The following is an 18,783-nucleotide window of genomic DNA, read 5'->3' on the forward strand; positions in this document are numbered from 1 at the left end:
GTCAGATGAATGGACCATGTGGATTGCTTGATGAGTACATAACATGGCACATATGAAGCCTCTGGTGCCAAAACTAAAAATCCAAATTTACTCCACAGTATCTTTTCTAAAGAATGCTTGTGTTAAGGCAAGGAGGATAATTAGCAGAAATCTTAAAAGAATTTCTAGTGTGTCTCTAGCCCAATGGAAAAAAGACCCCTTCACTAGATGGGGCTGGCCCTTTGTTATGATAAAAGCTCAAAGTTTGCTGTGTGGAAGGCTTAGTCATCAGCCTATGGCACTGTGGAGAGGTGGTAGGTCCTTTAAGAGCTGGGACTAGTTGGAGGAAGTTAGATCACTGAGGTTGTGCTTTGAAGGGGATATTGGGACCGGGACCCTGTCTCTCTCTTTGGTTCCTAGATGCATGAGGTAACAGCTTTGCTCTGCCATGAACTCCTAATGCCATGTTCTGCCTCATCACATGGTTGAATCTATTCAATCCTGGAGTGAAACCTCTGAAACTGTGATCCAAAACAAACCTTTCCTCTTTGTAAGTAGTTTATCTCAGGTATTTTGTCACAGGGACCAAAAGCTGACTACCATACCCTCTCATCTCCCATCTTTTTGGTAGAAAAAAGTCCAAGGAAGGGACAAATGCAATGAGCTATCATAGCTCATCCATACTAACCATGAAGTCCATAAGAATAATTCCCTGATTCTTTAATAAATACTCACAAAATACCCTTCTGGTTGTGTGCATGTTTTCCAAAGGGATGCACATATTTGGTCTACTTGATCTATTTGTCAAGGAAATCTGTTACTTGATATTTTTAGCCATTAAGTGTCTTACAGATTTCCTTGGTGAAAGTCACTTCCCTAAGCCCAAGAACCATGGGCATTGTGAATCTTTGGAATTGCAAAGCTAAAGGTTAGGAATTTAGAAATGGAGAACAAAGCAATGTCCTCCCATATCTTTACAATATTAAGTTACAAAAATATCCTCAATTTTATTTATGAGTTACAGTTTAAAAAAATTAAATCATGTTTGGGGGTGCAGAGAAGGGAGTAAGGAACTTAAGGGATATTCACCTTGTGAAGGTCAGATTATTTTTGGAACGAGTGTTCCTCACATTTTGTCCTTAGCTACCTCTACAGTATTACTTCTTCACATTTGCAATCATTTGGCTCATTTAACAAGCATTTATTTGTTGCCTTCCATTACTCTTACAGGCTCCATGTTAGGTCCTGGGGACATAATAGTCTGACCTTGGGAGAGCTTGCAGTCCAGTGGGAGACACAGAATGAGCTAAGAATACAATACTAGCATGACAAGTAAGAAGGGCACAGCCACTGAAGGAGAGGAAGTGGTCTGAGGTGTGCCATACCTGAGGAGCAACTCAGAATACAGTGGATCTAGTAAGGACTTAGCAGAGTAGTAGAATGATCCATCTACGTGAATGGCACAAGCCTCTGCAGAACAGATAAGGGAAAACTCTAGAATCCAGCAAGAATTCTTAAGAACTATAAGCGACTAATGATTGAAAGGGCAAAAGTGGGTAAACCCAGACCCCCACAACTACTTGATCTTGATGCTCAAGACAGCCACCACCCACCCCTACCACTTCTGTAGGAAACCCCTCTGGTTCTTAGCTGCCTCAAGTACACTACATCTCTCTTAGTCCTTCCAATATGTGTGCCTCAGGCTTCACTGCATCTCACTTAGCCTATAAGCAGGGACTTTAGGGCTGCCACTCTGGAAGCCCTGGCCATGCTGGCTGCCCTAACTGCCACTAAGGAGTGGTGATAACCTGCTCTCCTGGCAGGACAGAGGTTATACTCACAGGCTTGAGATCACAGTGGATGATTTTCTCTACGTAAAGCATTTGCAAGCACTTCAAGACAGAGAGGGTGAAGCGCCGAACTACCGATAGACTAAAACCTTGAAAGCTATTACTCTTCATCAACTCATACAAGTTGATTCTGGGAAAGACAGAAAAAGTGATGAGTATAAAAAGCATCCAAGTTTGAACCTACAAACAATCCTGTGTTATCTGGATTCCCTTCTAGAAGCAAGTAAATCTCAAATCAGTAGGCAAGGTTTTTCTTTCTGATAAACTGAGCCTTCTTAGTGACTCAGGGTAGACCCAGATTGGCACTCAACCATGCTGGATTCTCCAATGTACCCTGATTTCTTACATGACAAAGCCACTTAAGTACTTTATTTACATGAGTGGGTTCAGAGATTGGATCAAATTTCTATAATAGTCTTAGTTCTCAGGCCCTTGGAAGGGCCCTGGAAGCCCACTAGTCACTCAACCAAGTCATTCCTACCCTGACCTAACAAGATTATCTAAATATTGTAGGTAAAGGAGAAAGGGAATGTGCTGACAAGAGAGCTAAGGTAAATGAGGGACTCCTACTCTATTAAAGACAAGTGTGGCTGCTTGGTCCCATCTAACTATGGCTTTGCTATAATGAAGGCTGGCTCTTGCCAGATAATCCTCAGTTCTCTAGAGAGGCAGAATCCTGAAATGTTATATAAAAGCATATTCAATTATATGAAATCTGCTAACTTACAAGTCTTGGAAACTAATGCCAAGCATTTTAAAAAGAAAAACTTGTTTGTAAATTGCCAGTTTGTGATCTTTGTGCAAACTGAGAGACAAAGATAGGAAGGAAAGAGAAGGACCTAGAAATGACTCTGCAGGCTCTTCCTGATCTTCCATTTCTAAGATTATCTAGCCTTGGTGGTACCAGGAATTGAACCCAGGGACACTTAACCACTGAACCACATCCCCAACACTTTTTTATATTTTACTTAGAGATAGGATCTCAATAAGTTGCTTAGGGCCTTGCTAATGGCTGAGGCTGGCTTTGGACTTGTGATCCTCCTTTCTCAGTCTCTTGAGCAGCTGGGATTACAGGGGTGCACCATTGTGCCTGGCAAGTCATTCATTCTTGAGAGGTACAACAGAGAAATGCCATCCTGACCTGGGCGCCTCCACCTTACTGGGCTTAGGATTCTCCTTCTACACACTGGCCTCTCTTGACCTCACAGAGCCCTTTTAAAGTACCATGATGTCCTAACTGGGCATTGTGATTAACGGGCAAGAAAGGCAGCCTGGACTGTCTGTTTTGCTCCACAGAAGACGATCCACTGTTGCATATGGTAGGGTAGAACACATTTTGTAATTACCAAAGATGGTGAGGGGAGTGCCCATGCTCCCTCTCAAATATAGCCTGTTCCTAGAACCTCACCATCAGTGATGGTGTCGTGGGAGCACCAAGCACTAACTCAGGGAATCCAGAAACATATGTCTTCTAAGGGTTCACCCTGATTTTTCTCCTTTGCTAAATGTCTTCTTGGCTTGTTTAAATTGCAGCATATTGACTTCTCAGAGAGAAGAATAATCAAATTAGCATGCCTTTTCCCATTTAGAATGCTTTTTCAGTTCCAATATTCACCCAAATGACTCTGCTCCCTTACCCAAATATCTGCCCTTCTCCTTCTTTACTCAGAATTAAAGTCCTTTCCCCACTCTGATCATCCAGCTTCCTGTTCTTTTAGGTTTCAGCCTCTATACCGTAGAGATGGGAAGCCAGTGTGTGGGGAACATGATAGCAAAGAAAGTCCTTTTAAACATGTTTCAATTCAGCTCTTGAGGGCAGAGGCCTTGTTTTGGACTTTCCACCTACTCAGTACTCAGACCTCAGCACCAGGGAAGCACAACATGAGTATGCTGGCAGATAACAGGTTGACTGAGGAATGGGGTGAGATCTCCGTTTGGGGTCCCGTTCTCCTCACTCCTGGACCTTCTAGATAACTGTGCGACTGCTATGTCTACACTAGTCACTAGACATTCACGCCCAGAAAAATCTAGTTTTATGACTTCAAAGTTTTTCTTCAAGTTCCCTTAAGCAACTTTTTCAAAAGAAAATGAGTCAAAAAGACTGACCCCAAAAGTTCAAAGGTGATGCAGAGGTGATTGCGGAAGTAGAAAAAGTCCTTCATGTGTACCACATTGTACTTGTTGTCTTTATCCTTCCTTCTGAGGGCTTCCAGGATCCTCAGCTCCACCAGGGCCTGGTGGTGAAATCTGAGGTGATTGGGGAGTGGCAGGGAGGGTGGGGAATGAGGACAGAAAACACAGGTATCACGTCATAGTACAGCAGTTAGCCCATTTCCTCAGACCCTACCACAACCCCAACAGAAATGTCTAACACTGCAGAAAGCACTCATAACTCCACACTCTTACTTCCGCTTTGCCCCTTCATGGACTCAGACATGAAGAGAGAGAAATAGGAAAGGGAGAATAAAGAGAAATATAAGAGGAAGAGGCAGGGGCAGAAAGGCTTGGAGTCCTGAAGCAGCTAGAAGCCAGGCAATCCATCTTCTATGGCCTAGGTCATCCATGGAGCCACACCTCTTTTTGTTCCTGATGATTTTCAGGGCCACCAACTCATTGTTTTTGTGATCCAAGCACTTGGCCACCTGTCCAAAGGACCCTTTTCCAATCATCTCCAGAACCTCGTAGCGGTAGGCAATGTGGTCATGCAGGACCTGCAGAAGCCAGGCCAGAGGTGAGGAAAAGAGCCAGAGCCCAGGGCCCTTGGATCCCCATCCCTAGATCATGGGTCACTCCTTGGAGGGGGTGGTTCTGAACTCCCACCCTTCTCTCTGTTTCTGTAGTGGTTAGGTGATCTCCTGGATCCAAGACCACCCATGTGGTGCCAGGGGCAGTTAGTTCCACAGGCTCCATCCATGTCAAGCAGTGAAAAGAACATTAGTTAGTCTTTGGAAATGTTGGGTGCTCGTCCCAGCCCTTTAGTTTCCTGCATGTCTTTCTTAGGACCTAAAAAGTAAGGGGGCTGGACAAAACTGAAAGTCCTTTCTATTTCGGACCTTTCATGATTCTTCAAGTTCAACATCAGCTCCCTTTTAGGGGAGTTCTATCTCTGACCCTTGATGTGCCTCTATCAATCAGAGAAGGCTTTATGCCTGTTCTGTTCCTTCCTGACCAGATTTGGTCCTCTCCTAGTCTTATTCATATTTAGTCCCCTTCTGAAGTTAATACAGACTTTCTCGGTGAGAGTAATATTTTCTAAGAGCCAGAATTATCCATGACTATCCTTGTGCAAGAAACCAGGTGTTTAGTTAAAACCACAGGAAATTTTCCATTAAAGACTTGAGCTAGGTGGCTTCAAATAAGTCACTTATGTACTCTGAGCTAGATTGACCTCATCTGTGAAGATGAAGATGAGAATCTGGATAAGATGATTTCTAAGGTCATCAGGCTCTTGATCTCAGCTTTCTACAATTACACATGAATTTGAAAGAGGTGAGGGATGAGCGTGTACAAGTTTTCAGGCTGGTTTGTGACTGTGTGTTTGAGGATAAAGGATTATTCACAAAGAAGAATCAACACCATAAATTTGAGCATGTAAAACTTTTTACTGATACATCAGAGAGGGTTAGTCTAGACTAAAGGTCTTTCATGAAAATGGGACAGAATCTGCACAAATTTGGCATATATTTTTCAAGCATTTACATTTATCTTCTTCATGTCATCAGTTTGGTTGCCTCATAATTATTGGCTTACATGTCAACTTGGACTTTGGTTGTGCTTACTTGACTCATGATAATTCCCTTTGTATTTTCAGAGTCTAATAGATGCCAAGCTTATGACAGGTGCTCAGTAAATAATTTTACAATTAACATTTGTTGTGAGAATGTAGCTGTCATTTGTTTAGGAATTATATATTTGTGTATATGCTGGAATAAAATAGGAATAAAAATTGGAGCTTTCAGAGAATGCACATTATCCCTCTCTCCCCATGAAAATCATACTTCTCTAAGATTTGAGACTGAAGAACTGAGTTCCAGTGAATTCCCATAAAGGTAGTACTGACACCCCAGGTAATTTCTTAGAGACTCTAGACTCAGGTAGGGCAAAGCAAAGGAAGGAGCAAGGAGTGAGGGGTTGTGGACATGTGGTTGAATTGGAGAAAATGTTTATATTGAAGATTTTTAACCAAGGACCCATTAGTGCCCCAAAGCATTGCACATGCACAGCTTAATGTTTCTGGGATGAGGATACTCAAAAGGATCCTTGACCTAAAATTGTTAAAAACCAGGGTTCTAGATGAAGAGTGAGTGATAAAATCACATCCTTGCTTCTTAAAAGTGTTACCTAAGGACCTGTGGTATAGGCTTCACCAAGATGCTTTTCAGAAATGCAAAATCTCAGGTCCCACCCCAGACCTGCTAAACACAAATCTGCACTTGAACAGGAACCCAAAGTGATTTGTGTGCACAGTCAAACTTGAGAAACATGATGTTAAGAAAATTTATCTCTTCTATGAAGCCCTCAAAGATTCATATCCTAAAACCAAGTTGTGATGGAATTTCCAGAAGTAGGAAAGTGCAGACAGCTCACAGCCTGGTGGATTAAGTGTCACTCATGCAGGCATCCTCAGAAGAGGGGGTCACTGTCCAGATTTCATCCTCAGGCTAGAGAGAGGCATTACCCTGGGATCCCCAGAGGTACAGTCAGAAAAGGAGGAGTCTCTGCAATCAATTTTTGAAAAATGGAATGAAGTAAAGCACTGTGCATGAGGGACACTACAGTGACAAAAACTATTCTTGTCTGTGGAGGGAATGACATCTGCTATAAAACACAAAAGGGCCCATGAATGGGAGACAAAAAGGGAGATTGAGGGGCAAGTGCATCTTACTCCAGTCTGATCTTTTCCAAGGGGTCCAGGACTGGTACAAGAGAATAGCCTGTGAGAGTTCACTCAGGATGCAAACTTGTTATCCTAAATACCCTTGAAGAAAATCACCATTCTGTTAGAAGATTTTGCATACTAAATTTCATGTTTAAACAAGGTGTTTATTTGGTTTAGCACCTATTAGCATCTGTTGGAATGTCTAGTTCCTGTCATCTCAACACAAAACATTATAAAATATCCCCTTCTGCTTTCCTTTCCATACTCTCTATTGCACCCAAGCCACCTGAGGTCACCATGACCTCCTCCCTCATCACCTTCAGATAGGAGCCATGTTCATCATCAAAACTTGTCTTGCTGAATTTCTCTGGAGCCACATTGAGTTTCTCAGCATCAAGCCCCAGGAACCATAGCTCTGTGTAGCCCAGGATTTCACTTTGCTCATAAGGAGACAGCTTACTCTTAAAATTCTTTAGGGCTTCTATGTGAAAAAACAGGATAATTGTTAGTTAAGATGAGGCAACAAGGGTATTTACCGAAAGTGCAGATGATGTGATGTCTTTTCCTCAAATAGGTGGTTTCTTAAAGATCATGCATGGAGAATATTCCCACGAGGAAATATAACAAGGATAAATGCCAAGGTTTTGGAACTATTTCAAAAAATTCAATATGACAACATAAACACAAGGGAAAAGAGAATTTAGTGCCCCAAGAGCTATGGGTTGCTGCAAAATAGGAATTATTATTATTATTATTATTATTATTATTATTATAAATATTTAAAATAATAAGTCCAGAAGTAAAGCCCATAACAACAATAGTGTACCATTAAGGTGATATTTGTCCAAGTTCATGTGGAATCAGGTCAGACAAATAGTTTATTTTGAGAAGGTTTGAAAACTACAAGTTTTCTGGACCAGGCAGGTGACATAAAAGCAACTTTAAAAGTCCATTGGTATAGTCCAAGGAGAAAGATAGCTGGGTCAAACTAACAGTGGTTCTAGTCCCAGATTTCCAAGGAATCTCCATACTGCTTTCTAAATTGGCTGTACCAATTTGCAGTCCTACCAGCAATGTATGAGTGTACCTTTTTTTAAAAAAAACAGCATACTATAGGAACACAGCCACATCAATGTTTATAGCAGCACAATTCACAATAGCTAAACTGTGGAGTCAACCTAGATGCTCTTCAGTGGATGAATGGATAAAAAAAATGTGGCATATATACACAATGGAATTTTACTCAGCAGTAAAAGAGAATTAAATCATGGCATTTGCAGGTAAATGGATGGCGTTGGAGAAGATAATGCTAAGTGAAGTTAGCCAATCCCCAAAAAACAAATGCTGTATGTTTTCTCTGATATAAGGAGGCTGACTCATAGTGGGGTAAGGAGGGGGAGCATGGGAGGATTAGATGAATTCTAGATAGGGGAGAGGGGTGGGAGGGAAAGGGAGAGGGCAGGGGATTAGCAAGGTGGTGGAACATGATGGACATCATTATCCAAAGTACATGTGTGAAGACTCAAATTGGGTGTTAATATATTTTATATATAAACAGATATGAAAAATTGTGGTATATAAGAATTGTAATGCAAAAAAGTACATGTATAAAAGCATGAATTGGCATGAGCATACTCTATATACAAAGATACGAAACATTGTGCTCTATATGTAATGCACTTCTCTATCGTGTATTTAAAAAATAATAAAATCAATAAAACTAAAAAAAAAAGAAAAAAGAAAAAAAGTCCTGTGGTTACTCCCACACCGGCCTGCAGGGGAGCCAGCTAATACTTCAAACCACAGAGGGAATGCTTGTTAGTGCCTCTCTAAGCTACAAGAGACAGATCACATGAGCGTTTGTGTTAGGGCAAGGGGGGCGAGGTGGGGAGTGAGATTCACACTTGAATAAAATGAAGAGTACTCAGAGACAGGAAGTCAGGATCAGGGTAGGAGGCACCATGTTATTTGACAAACTGCTGAAAAGTTGAACTGTGAGGGGAAAGAAAGAAAAAAAGACATAGAGCACAAGGCCACTGCCTTCATATACCCGAAGAGCAGTCATGTCAAAGCTAAATAAGGCATGTTCCTTGCCCAAAGGACAGAATCAGGACCCAAGATAGAAGGAGGCAGATACCATCTCTGTAAAGGCAGAATGAACTCAGAACTGAAATCATCTCCTGGCAGGAGGGTCACTCCTGAGATCATTTAAGAAGGACAACAATTTCAACTTCAGCACTGGGGCAGAAGAGCTGTGAGCAGTGGACAGTGTTGGCATATGGTAAGTGCTAAGTGGACTTTGGTTCTCTTCCTTTGAATCCTAAGAGGTCATGAAATCTCTGAACTTCGTGAGGAGTGTAGCTCCTGCCAGAAGACTGTGTGTGATCTTTCAGACCTCACAATAGACAATTACCCAGGCTTAATCTGGCAGGCTCCACAGGGGCAGCTGACTTCCCACACCAGACTTGGTCCACAGCCCGAGCTTGTAGTCTCTGACCAGAGCTGCAGCTGAGGACCAAATTCTCCAGGCAGGCGACTGACTCTCTAAGGCATCTGAGCCTGTCTAACCCAGAAGCCCCCACTCAGAGCCCTCTATTGGAGACCCAGCTGAGGCCTGCCTCAAGCACCTCTGCCAAGACCCCCTTGTCAAGAGAAAGGCAGAACTTTCAGGACACTTTACTTTCAGTATTCTGGACTTGTCCACTCCTCGCTCCTCCCCACTCACTTTCCTCTGGTTCTAAGTCCGTAAAAGGACAGAAGTCTTTTGTTGGGGCTCCCCAGGCAGTGAGACAGTGCCCTCTGTCTGCACTAATGCATCTGACGCTTACCTGGAATAGTTCCAAGGTAGGTAATAGAACAGTGTGATGCTGGTACTTCCTCTTACCCAGCCTCTTGTTTATACTGTTTCAGTAAGAGGGTAAAGGCTTAACTTCTTTCATTTTCATTTGTAGCCTTAGTTGACTACTCCAACATATGGCAGCTAAGCCCTCTCCAGGTCAGCTCAGCTCTTAACACTGACCCCCCCCAACCACCGCCTATGCTGCTACTGCCCACCCCACCAGTGTCATACCTGCTGCCGTCAGAGGCACCTTGTGCTTCTTTGGTGGTTTCTCTTCTACCTTGTGTTCATGAGTCTTTATGCTAGGGTGGAAAGGTGCTTCTAAAGCCTTGTACTCAGAGGCCAGCTTACGACTGTGCGTTTGAATTTCCTGTCCAAGGAAAGAAATTGGTAATAAAGAACCACTTCAACTTCTTCTGGGGGACATAAACTATTTGTATGCCCCCAAACACTCACATCCAGACAGGATTTGTCCTACCTTTCCAGGGAGAAAACGGTAGTTAAGAGACAGTAGGTTTTCTCCACCTTTCTCCCAAAGGAAGTATCTAATTCTCATCTCATGCCCCAGGAGACATGCACATTAGAGCATACAGTTGACAACCCCAGGGGTGTGTCACTGTAGAAAGAGATGAGAACAGTTTTTATCATTGCTCTTGAGGAGGCCAGCTCCTAACTAGATAAAGTAACTTGCTTAAGGACATGTAAACTTGAATTTATATAACAACACCTCTTACGACTTTCCTACATAGTATCTTATTGGGTCCCTATAAAAAAAAATGGTAGATGACATGGAAGGAAAACAAGATTTTGTTTTCTTCTATCATTTATACACCACAACTTCATTTTTCCTTTCTTCAATGAATCACCCCTGATGACAACTCCATAAAGGCCCACTTTGTAGGTAAGAGAAAGTAAAAGGCATATTTACCCAAGTTCATATTCAGTACAAAGAGTGAGAAAAGGACTTGAACCCAACTCTTTAGCTGCTACTCCTTTCCCCCACCTTCGTGGACTTTTCTAGATGTGGTTCTGAACTGAAGCTAGGTCTTTCACCTGTCTGCTCAGGAGCATGTCCACTGCCCTGCACTCACCCGGGACAGCACACCTGGCTTCAGCAGAATTTTGTTGCTGATGTGTGGGAGGTTGATCACATTCTTCTTCTCCTTGGTATCCATAAAAGGGAGTGAAGTAATGTTGGTGTTTGTACCCTATAGAAGGAGAAATTGGATAAGGTATAGAAACCTCAGATAAGAACATTCTCCAGAGGTCATTTCTTCTAGACTCCTCCCCACAACAAGGATGAGCCTAAACCCAGATTCTTGGAGGGAAAAAAAGAAGATTCCAGGGAGCAAAGTAATCTAGCAGACAGGATCTGGGGTTGACTCTCCCATTCCACCACTCACTAGCTGTAGACACTGCATGGGTCACATTGATTCAGCCTTAATTACTTCATCACTCTCAAAAATGGGACCTACCTCATAGCTTTTGTGAAACTATGTAGAGTATTCCATAAGTGATAGCCATTATTATTCTCATTCCAATATTTTACCTTCCAAACATGGGGAAGGCCTTTCTGCTATACAATGCAAATCTTTCTTGATGCAACAAAAACTCCCATTTCCTCTACGGCTACTTTATAGACTTAACCTTCTCACTTGGGTCACTGCCCTCCTACATTGATTGATTAACTGATTTGGAAAGAGATAATCTAACAACAAATAGCCATGTTTAAAACTGTGTGGAGAGAAGCATGGTGATATGGATAGAGGGCTCTCATTGTTATGCTGAGTTGGCCAAAAGTGCCTGTAAAAAGCTATTTCTTCCATCCACTGCCCTTGTCCTTTCCTAAAGTCACTAACCAACACTTCCTACCTTATGCAAAAGTCGGGTCATTTTGAGGTTCTTGATCTTGGAGGGTGGCTTCTGGACTTGAGCCAAAGGCTTATTTTCAACCTAAGTCAAGTAGAAGAAAAGTGTAATAAGGCTTGACAGGGCTTCATCCCAAGCCACCTGGACCTTTATTTCATTTCCTTACAATAAGCAAGATATCCTTGAAGCCAGCTTTCCTGATCCCAAGCTAGGAAGAGTTCAAAGAAGCTCAAAGAAGTACTCAATGCATGAAATGAATTACTACCCACAAATAATCTTTCCAGAAGTGCTAATGATAGATCCACTTGTCTTATGATTTTCACACCTTAAAAAATCAATATATGCTTTCTTCCAACACAGTCTTAACCAGCATCCTTGTAGATGATAAGGAATAGAAGTGGAGCTAATGTTATCTTGCTCTTTAGGAAAGAAAATGCTCTTAGTCTTGCCCAGAACTCAAAGTGCCCAAAGATGCCTTAGTGGAACCTGCCAGGATACAGGTGCCCAGCCTGAACACCAGTGCTCTCATCAGAAAGGCTTCACATCTAGAAAGGGGTGGAGAGGAAAGGACCACAATCTTAGAACAATTTTTTCCAAGGTAGTAAGCACACCACAGGGGTAGGTGACATAATTCCGTGCAGGATGCAGATAGACAATCACCTAATGGCTATGCATTTATTTTGCTATCCATTTGAAAAACTATTAGAAGCACTTTAAGCATGTGATTTTGTAGTTGTTATTACTTAGGATGAAATAAAAATTTAAGTAAAAAAATTAAAGGGAGCACGAGATATGGCAAAAATTATAAAGGCAGCACTGAAATAACTAAAGTTTAGCAAACAGCCTTCAGTTTGAACACAAGTTCTGTTCTTTGAAACAAAACTTAGCATTCTCTTTCTTCCAGACCTTCCCTAGAGACCTGCAGGAAGCACATCTAAAGCTGAGATACAGGGGGCCAGACCCTTTTAAATTTGGCAACTGAGGTACAACATTTATTGTCCTTTAGCACAGCTGAGTCCTCCACAGAGCGGTACTGATGGGGGCACTTAGAATATTCGGTCTTGACCTCCTGGAATATGAAGGTAATCTGAGGGAGAGAAGATTTCACAGAGCACGGGCCATGGTCTCGGACCACGTTGGTTAATTGGCTAATGTGCACTACATGCAGATGTGGTTATCTATGAATAGACTGTGATGATATCTGAGGAAACATTGCAATTGTGAATCCAACTTCTCATTAAGTAGGTTTACGAATATTAAAACTCAGAGGTATCAGCAGTAACATCAAGCTGGCACTGAGGATGCCATGGAAAGACCAACAGATGAATGGAAAGTACATCAACAAAATACAGCCCAGACTAAATATCAGAAAAAGGACATCGGTGAGTGTCAAGTGTCGATAAAAAAAAAAAAAAAGGAAGATAGCACCATAAATGCAATGAGCCCAGGAGGAGGGGAAAGGGACGTCTGGAATGCATGGGGCTTGGTCTGGACTGAGAGGAGGGGAAGATGACATGCTCATTAGGAGAAGCAACAGTATCCAGGCATGCTCCAGGGGTCTCCACTGCTCAGAAAGGATAAGCTGGAGCACAGGGCTGGCTGTGGGTTGCAGAAGCATTGAAAGCTAGGCTAAGAAACTCGGTCTTCTCCTATGGGCAAATGTGAACCACTGAAGGTTTGCACGGTATGTGCAAAGCAAAGCCGTCCTTCAGAAAGATTCCTTCAGCAGCTGTGTGGCATGACAATACTCAAGGACATGAACCTGGAAGTCACACTCTTTCATTTTGAATCCAGTTCCACTGCTCATTAATTATTTGAATTTGGGAGCGTCATTAACTTCTCCTCCTATTACTCGAGGATATTATCGTTAACAAGCTCATAAGGTTGTTGTGAGGAAGAATGACTTAATGTGTGCACAACACTTCAACTAGTGCCTCGAATGTGTTAAGAGTGATAGAGTTCAATTTTCCTCATTCGCAAAATGCCGAAAGTGATCTGTGCTCATTTCCCATGAAATTGATGGAGGATGAACAAGATGGCTAAAGGAGCTGTGATGCTTAACTTGACAAAAGAATAAAACAAAAGAGAAATTCTCATAGATTAACATTATGGTAACTGTCATATACATATATTGGAAATGAACAATTAAGAAGTAGACAGCAGCTGGGCGGGGTGGCAAATGCCTATAATCCCAGGCTGAGGCAGGAGAATCTCAAGTTTAAAGCCAGCCTCAGCAATATCAAGGCACCAAGCAACTCAGTGAGACCCTGTCTCTAAATAAAATATAAAACAGAGCTGGGGATGTGGCTCAGTGGCTGAGTGCCCCCGAGTTCAATCCCTGGTGTGCATCCCCGCAAAAAGTCAAAGGCAGATGGTAGAAACCAGGTTTCTCTTTGTTGGAATGGAAATTTATGGATCAGAAAAGTCTAATCAATATTACCATCATGTTATAATGGACCATAGTTGGAGATGTAGCTCATGTTTAAGTTAATATAGATACATATGGCTACATGTAGAAATATTTATGTATATGTGTGCATGTGTGTGCACATGTCCAGGTGGCTTGGGATAAAGCTCTGTCAAGAAAAGTTTAAGAAACTGTCAGAGCCAAGAGGAGACTAAAGAGACATGTCAACTAAATGTAATACGGGATCCTGGAACAGACAAAGGACATTAGGTAAAAATTAAGGAAACCTGCATGAAGTATGGAGTTTGGTTAATGATAACATATCAATATTGGTTCATTATTTATAACAAATGCACTATGAGATATAAATAATAAAGGAAACTGGGTACATGGTGGGGAGTAGTGTGTAGAAACTTTTATATCTCTCTTTTTTTTGGTAAATCTAAGACTATTCTAAAAATTAGTCTTTTATTAAAACAAAACTCCTATAGGAAGGGCAATGTCAAAAGGGCTGCCACTTATGATAGAGTACAAATTTCTTCTACGTGGTTCAAAGGACAGAATCAGGTCAAAGTGTGGGAATCATAGGGAAGTAAATGGAAATTTATGGATCAGAAAAGTCAAATCAATACTACCATCATGTTATAATGAACTATAATTGGAGAAATGTCTGGTTCAATAAAATGAAGAATTTTATAAAATTTAGAGTTGCACATAAAAGGTAGGAGTCTCTCTGAAGCATTGACTTTCCCATTAGGTGGAATCCACCTGATGATCATCTGTGCAAAATGTGCATGGAACGGGAGTCTGGGCAAGATGTAATCTACAAAGTCCTATCAGTTTGTAAGAGTTATTCAAGTGACTTCCGGATGTATGTCTTAAGAGCTTTCTTTGGTTTGGATTTTCAGTGTCCTCCAAAGGCCCTTGTGTTGAAGGTTTAGTCTCTAGCCTAAGGCACTCCTGGGAGTTGGAACCTTTCATAACCTGGCTTCCTTCTGTTTCTCTCTTTAATGTTCCAGCTGCCATGAGACGAGAAGCTTTGTTCTAACACATGCTCCCCGCTATGATGTTCTGCCTTGCCACAGTCCCAAAGCAAAAGGGACAAGCTACCGTGGACTGAAATCCTCTGAAATTCTGAGGCCAAAATCAATCTTTTCCTCCTTATATGATTATTTCAGGTGTTTTGTCATAATAACAGAAAGCTTGCTAACACAAACTTTATCTTTCCTCTCGTACAACCAAAGCTTCAATCTATTGAACAGAGCCATGCTTCCCAACCTTTGTCACATCATGACACATACAGGAAAAATTTAATACTTGTACAGCAATGAGCTTCAAGATAAGAGGCAACTCACAGCCAGGGGTTCCAGCTGCTCCAGGTCTAACCAAGCCACCCCCAGGATGGGTGGCTTCTACATCTCTGCACCCCATCTCCCATACTCAGATAACAATATGTTGTTGTGCAAGATTATGATTCTGTTTCCTGCAGTTTCTCCAAGAGGCACACAATGTCCCATCACAACACTACATTCTACCATGGCAAGAAGAGGGTGTGATCTCCCATATTCATAGAAAAATGCCACCTTTCTTTCAGACAGTGAATATTGGTGTCATTGTCCTTTGGCCCTGCACTGATTTCTAAGTCAATGCAACAGGAGTCTCTTTAATAGTCTCTGTATCTACATTTGAACTCTCCTGTGTAAAAAAGACTTTATTCACAGGGGCACATGGCAAAGCTGGGGCTTCCAGTGCAGCCCATGAACTGTGGCTGGATTCAGGGAAATAAGAAAGGGCACTAGGGAGCTGATAGAGCCTTTTCCACTTCTCTGTGTGCATCGCTGTTCTTAGAAGCTTCCAAAACAGCCAGAAGTCAACTGTAAAGTTCCTTGATTTCCCAAACCTTTTATATAAATATGCACTGCTTTTATAATTTTAAAATCCTATTATTTAAAAACAAAAGGGACAGATATGGTGGCTCTGGAGGACTCTGGAGGCTGAGGCAGGAGGATCCCAAGTTCAAGGCCAACCCCAGCAATACAGCAAGACCCTGTTTCAAAATAAAAGATTAAAAAAAAATGACTGGGTCATGTGGCTCAGTGATAAAACTCCTCTGAGTTCAATACCCAGTACCGAAAAATAAAAATAAAAACAAAAGGTATTACAACAGGTAATTATCAAAGGTTCAAATCAATGATAGGGCAGGAGGTACTCTGTGCAACTGAGAGCCTAGATAGAGTGGATTAGATTATAGAAGAGGACAGAGAGGACCTGGGCTGGGAGAACCTGGGAGGATAGAACAGGAGATGCTGGCTGGGGTTGTTAAGATTCTCCCCGCTAGAGGCCCTCATTTAAATTTGAGGGCTCCCCTGTTTTCTCTATCTGTGCTTCCCATAGCCAGGTCATGGACCCACAGGGACTGACACCACACGAAAATGCAAGTAAGGGGCTGATCCAAGCCTAGAGTTTCTTGTCCTGACCCAGGGCCCCTCCTCGCCTCTCTCCTCTCTGTTTTCTGAGCTAGCTGGCTAGTTCTCACTAGGCCAGGCACTTAGGTTCTCACACTTATTTTGTTTTCTCAGCCAAAACCTTAAACCATAGCAGGTGGCAAATTCTATCTGCTGCTTTACAAAAGCCAGCTCACCTTTCTCAAATAGAAGCTGCGTTCAATTTAAAAGCTAATTAGGAGAAAGGTGGGAAATTGAAACCAGCTTCCCCACCCCACCCCTCACCTGTCATTTATGTAAAATAGCTGCAAAGTTGCCAAACTGATCTAGTTACCAGCTCCTGTGATCAAGAGTCCTTCTTCCTACCTCAAGGATTTTTCCAGCAAACACCTCCCTTCTACCTCTCTGAGCCAGAAGGATGCATGGAATCGCAGGGTTAGGATGGACCTTGGGGATGCATTCATTCTCAACATACTCACTGTGCTCGCCCATGTGCCAGTCAGTCACTAGGTTAAGCACAGAAATTACATGGCCCTGACTCCCTAGTGGTGGAGACCAGAGGCTCCCCAAGTGAGTTCTATGCAGCCAGATTTGGGAAGCACATTCTAATGGAATCCCCTTTGTTTTCTGTTATGCCATTGATGTTTATGTAGCCTTTCTAATTATTTTTTATTTTTTTAAATTTATATATGACAGTAGAATGCATTACAATTCTTATTACACATATAGATCACAATTTTTCATATCTCTGGTTGTACACAAAGTATGTTCACACCAATTTGTGTCTTCATACATGTACTTTGGATAATAATGTCCATCACATTCCACCATCATTTCTACCCCATGCCCACTCCCTTGTCCTCCCACCCCTCTGCCCTATCTAGAGTTTGTCTATTCCCCCTCCCTACTCCACTATGAATCAGCCTCCTTATATCAGAGAAAACATTCAGTATTTGGTTTTTTGGGATTGGCTCACTTCACTTAGCATTATCTTCTCTAACTCCATCCATGTACCTACAAATGCCATGATTTTATTCTCTTTTATTGCTGAGTTATATTCCAGTGTGTATATATGCCACATTTTATCCATTCATCTATTGAAGGGCATCTAGGTTGGTTCCACAGTTTAGGTATTGTGAATTGTTCTGCTATAAACATACAGGCTGTGTCCCTGTAATATGCTGTTTTTAAGTCCTTTGGGTGTAGACCGAGGAGAGGGATAGCAAGGTCAAATGGTGGTTCCATTCCTAATTTTCCAAGAAATCTCCATACTGCTTTCCATAATGGCTGCATCAATTTGCAGTCCCACCAGCAATGTATGAGTGTGCCTTTTCCCCCACATCCTCACCAACACTTATTGTTGTTTGTATTCATAATAGCTGCCATTCTTTTTATGAATTATTTTTATCTCCTCCCACAAGATTCTATGGCAATGAACATTAGGCCCTACATGATGTGCCAATCCTGGAACATCAAAAGCAGTCAGTCCCTCTGGATGGCTCACATGGGGGTCCCCCAGGTGTCACCTTGTGTGTCAGTATCCATACCATCATGACAAAAGCCAGGATTGAGCTGGGGCCTTCTCTCAGACCAATTTGGATTTGCTGAGCATCTCACAATGGGGGTAGGGTCTTTTTTTTTTTTCCTTTTTTTTGGTACCAGTGATTGAATTCAGGGGCACTCAACCACTGAGCCACATTCCATCCCTATTTTGTATTTTATTTAGAGAGAAGATCTCACTGAGTCACTTTAGCACCTTGCCATTGCTGAGAATCACTTTGAACTCGCAATCCTCCTATCTCAGCCTTCCCAGCCTCTGGGATTTCAGACATGCACCACGGTGCCTTTCGGGGTAGGATTTTTATGTGTCATCTTCCTTGCTTGGGGAGCAGGGTCTGCTGTAGACTGCCTCTTTGTAAGAGATCACAGGGAAGGGCCTCCACAGCAAATCCACATTAATCAACATAAGCTGACTGCAATAATCATGAGCCTCTCCCTTGCAGGAACAAGCGTGAGAATGCTCTATCAAACTTGTAATTATCACTTATGATTCTCTTGCTATGAATAGAATAATCGTGTGAGAATAAAGATACCACTTTCAGACTTAGTATCCACCGGTGCCCTAGTTCCATGGTCTCCTCTCCTGCCCTTCCTCTATGCAGCTGCCAGAGTGGCCTTAGGAATAAATGTGAGCATTGGCCACGTTACTACCTCACCTACATTTCCCTGTGACTTCTCAGGGTGCAGAAGTCCTGAAACAAAATCCTCCCAGCCTCATCCCTTGTCGTGATCTTGCCCTACCCTTTCAGCACCCATCATTGGAAATGTCTGCAGTTTCCAAAAGTCATGCTGTTTCACATCTCAACACATTTGCGCCTGCTCCATTTCTACTGGGAATGGAGCAGAGCTTCCTCCACTTCATGCCACCTTCATTCACTTGGTGAATTTAGCCACACTTGAGCTCTTCTTCTGCTGGACTGTCAGACTCTTTACTAAAAGACCTGGGTCTCAGCTCA

At 42.2% G+C, this 18,783-nt stretch overlaps 1 protein-coding gene across 1 annotated transcript in view; it reads right to left on the bottom strand.

Annotated features, from left to right (window-relative positions):
• The window catches only part of Dyrk4 (dual specificity tyrosine phosphorylation regulated kinase 4), a 44,811-nt gene that overhangs the window by 12,929 nt on the left and 13,099 nt on the right, over positions 1–18,783 (bottom strand). Inside the window, exons 3-9 of the mRNA XM_077799087.1 lie at positions 11,420–11,500; positions 10,639–10,755; positions 9,779–9,917; positions 7,026–7,189; positions 4,404–4,540; positions 3,936–4,076; positions 1,821–1,959 (exon numbers count right to left, since the gene is read on the bottom strand). Coding sequence (XP_077655213.1) covers positions 1,821–1,959; positions 3,936–4,076; positions 4,404–4,540; positions 7,026–7,189; positions 9,779–9,917; positions 10,639–10,755; positions 11,420–11,500 — 918 coding nt within the window. The remainder of the gene's footprint in view (positions 1–1,820; positions 1,960–3,935; positions 4,077–4,403; positions 4,541–7,025; positions 7,190–9,778; positions 9,918–10,638; positions 10,756–11,419; positions 11,501–18,783) is intronic.

This window comes from Urocitellus parryii, chromosome 5, assembly GCF_045843805.1.
Source record: "Urocitellus parryii isolate mUroPar1 chromosome 5, mUroPar1.hap1, whole genome shotgun sequence".
NCBI lineage: Eukaryota > Metazoa > Chordata > Mammalia > Rodentia > Sciuridae > Urocitellus > Urocitellus parryii.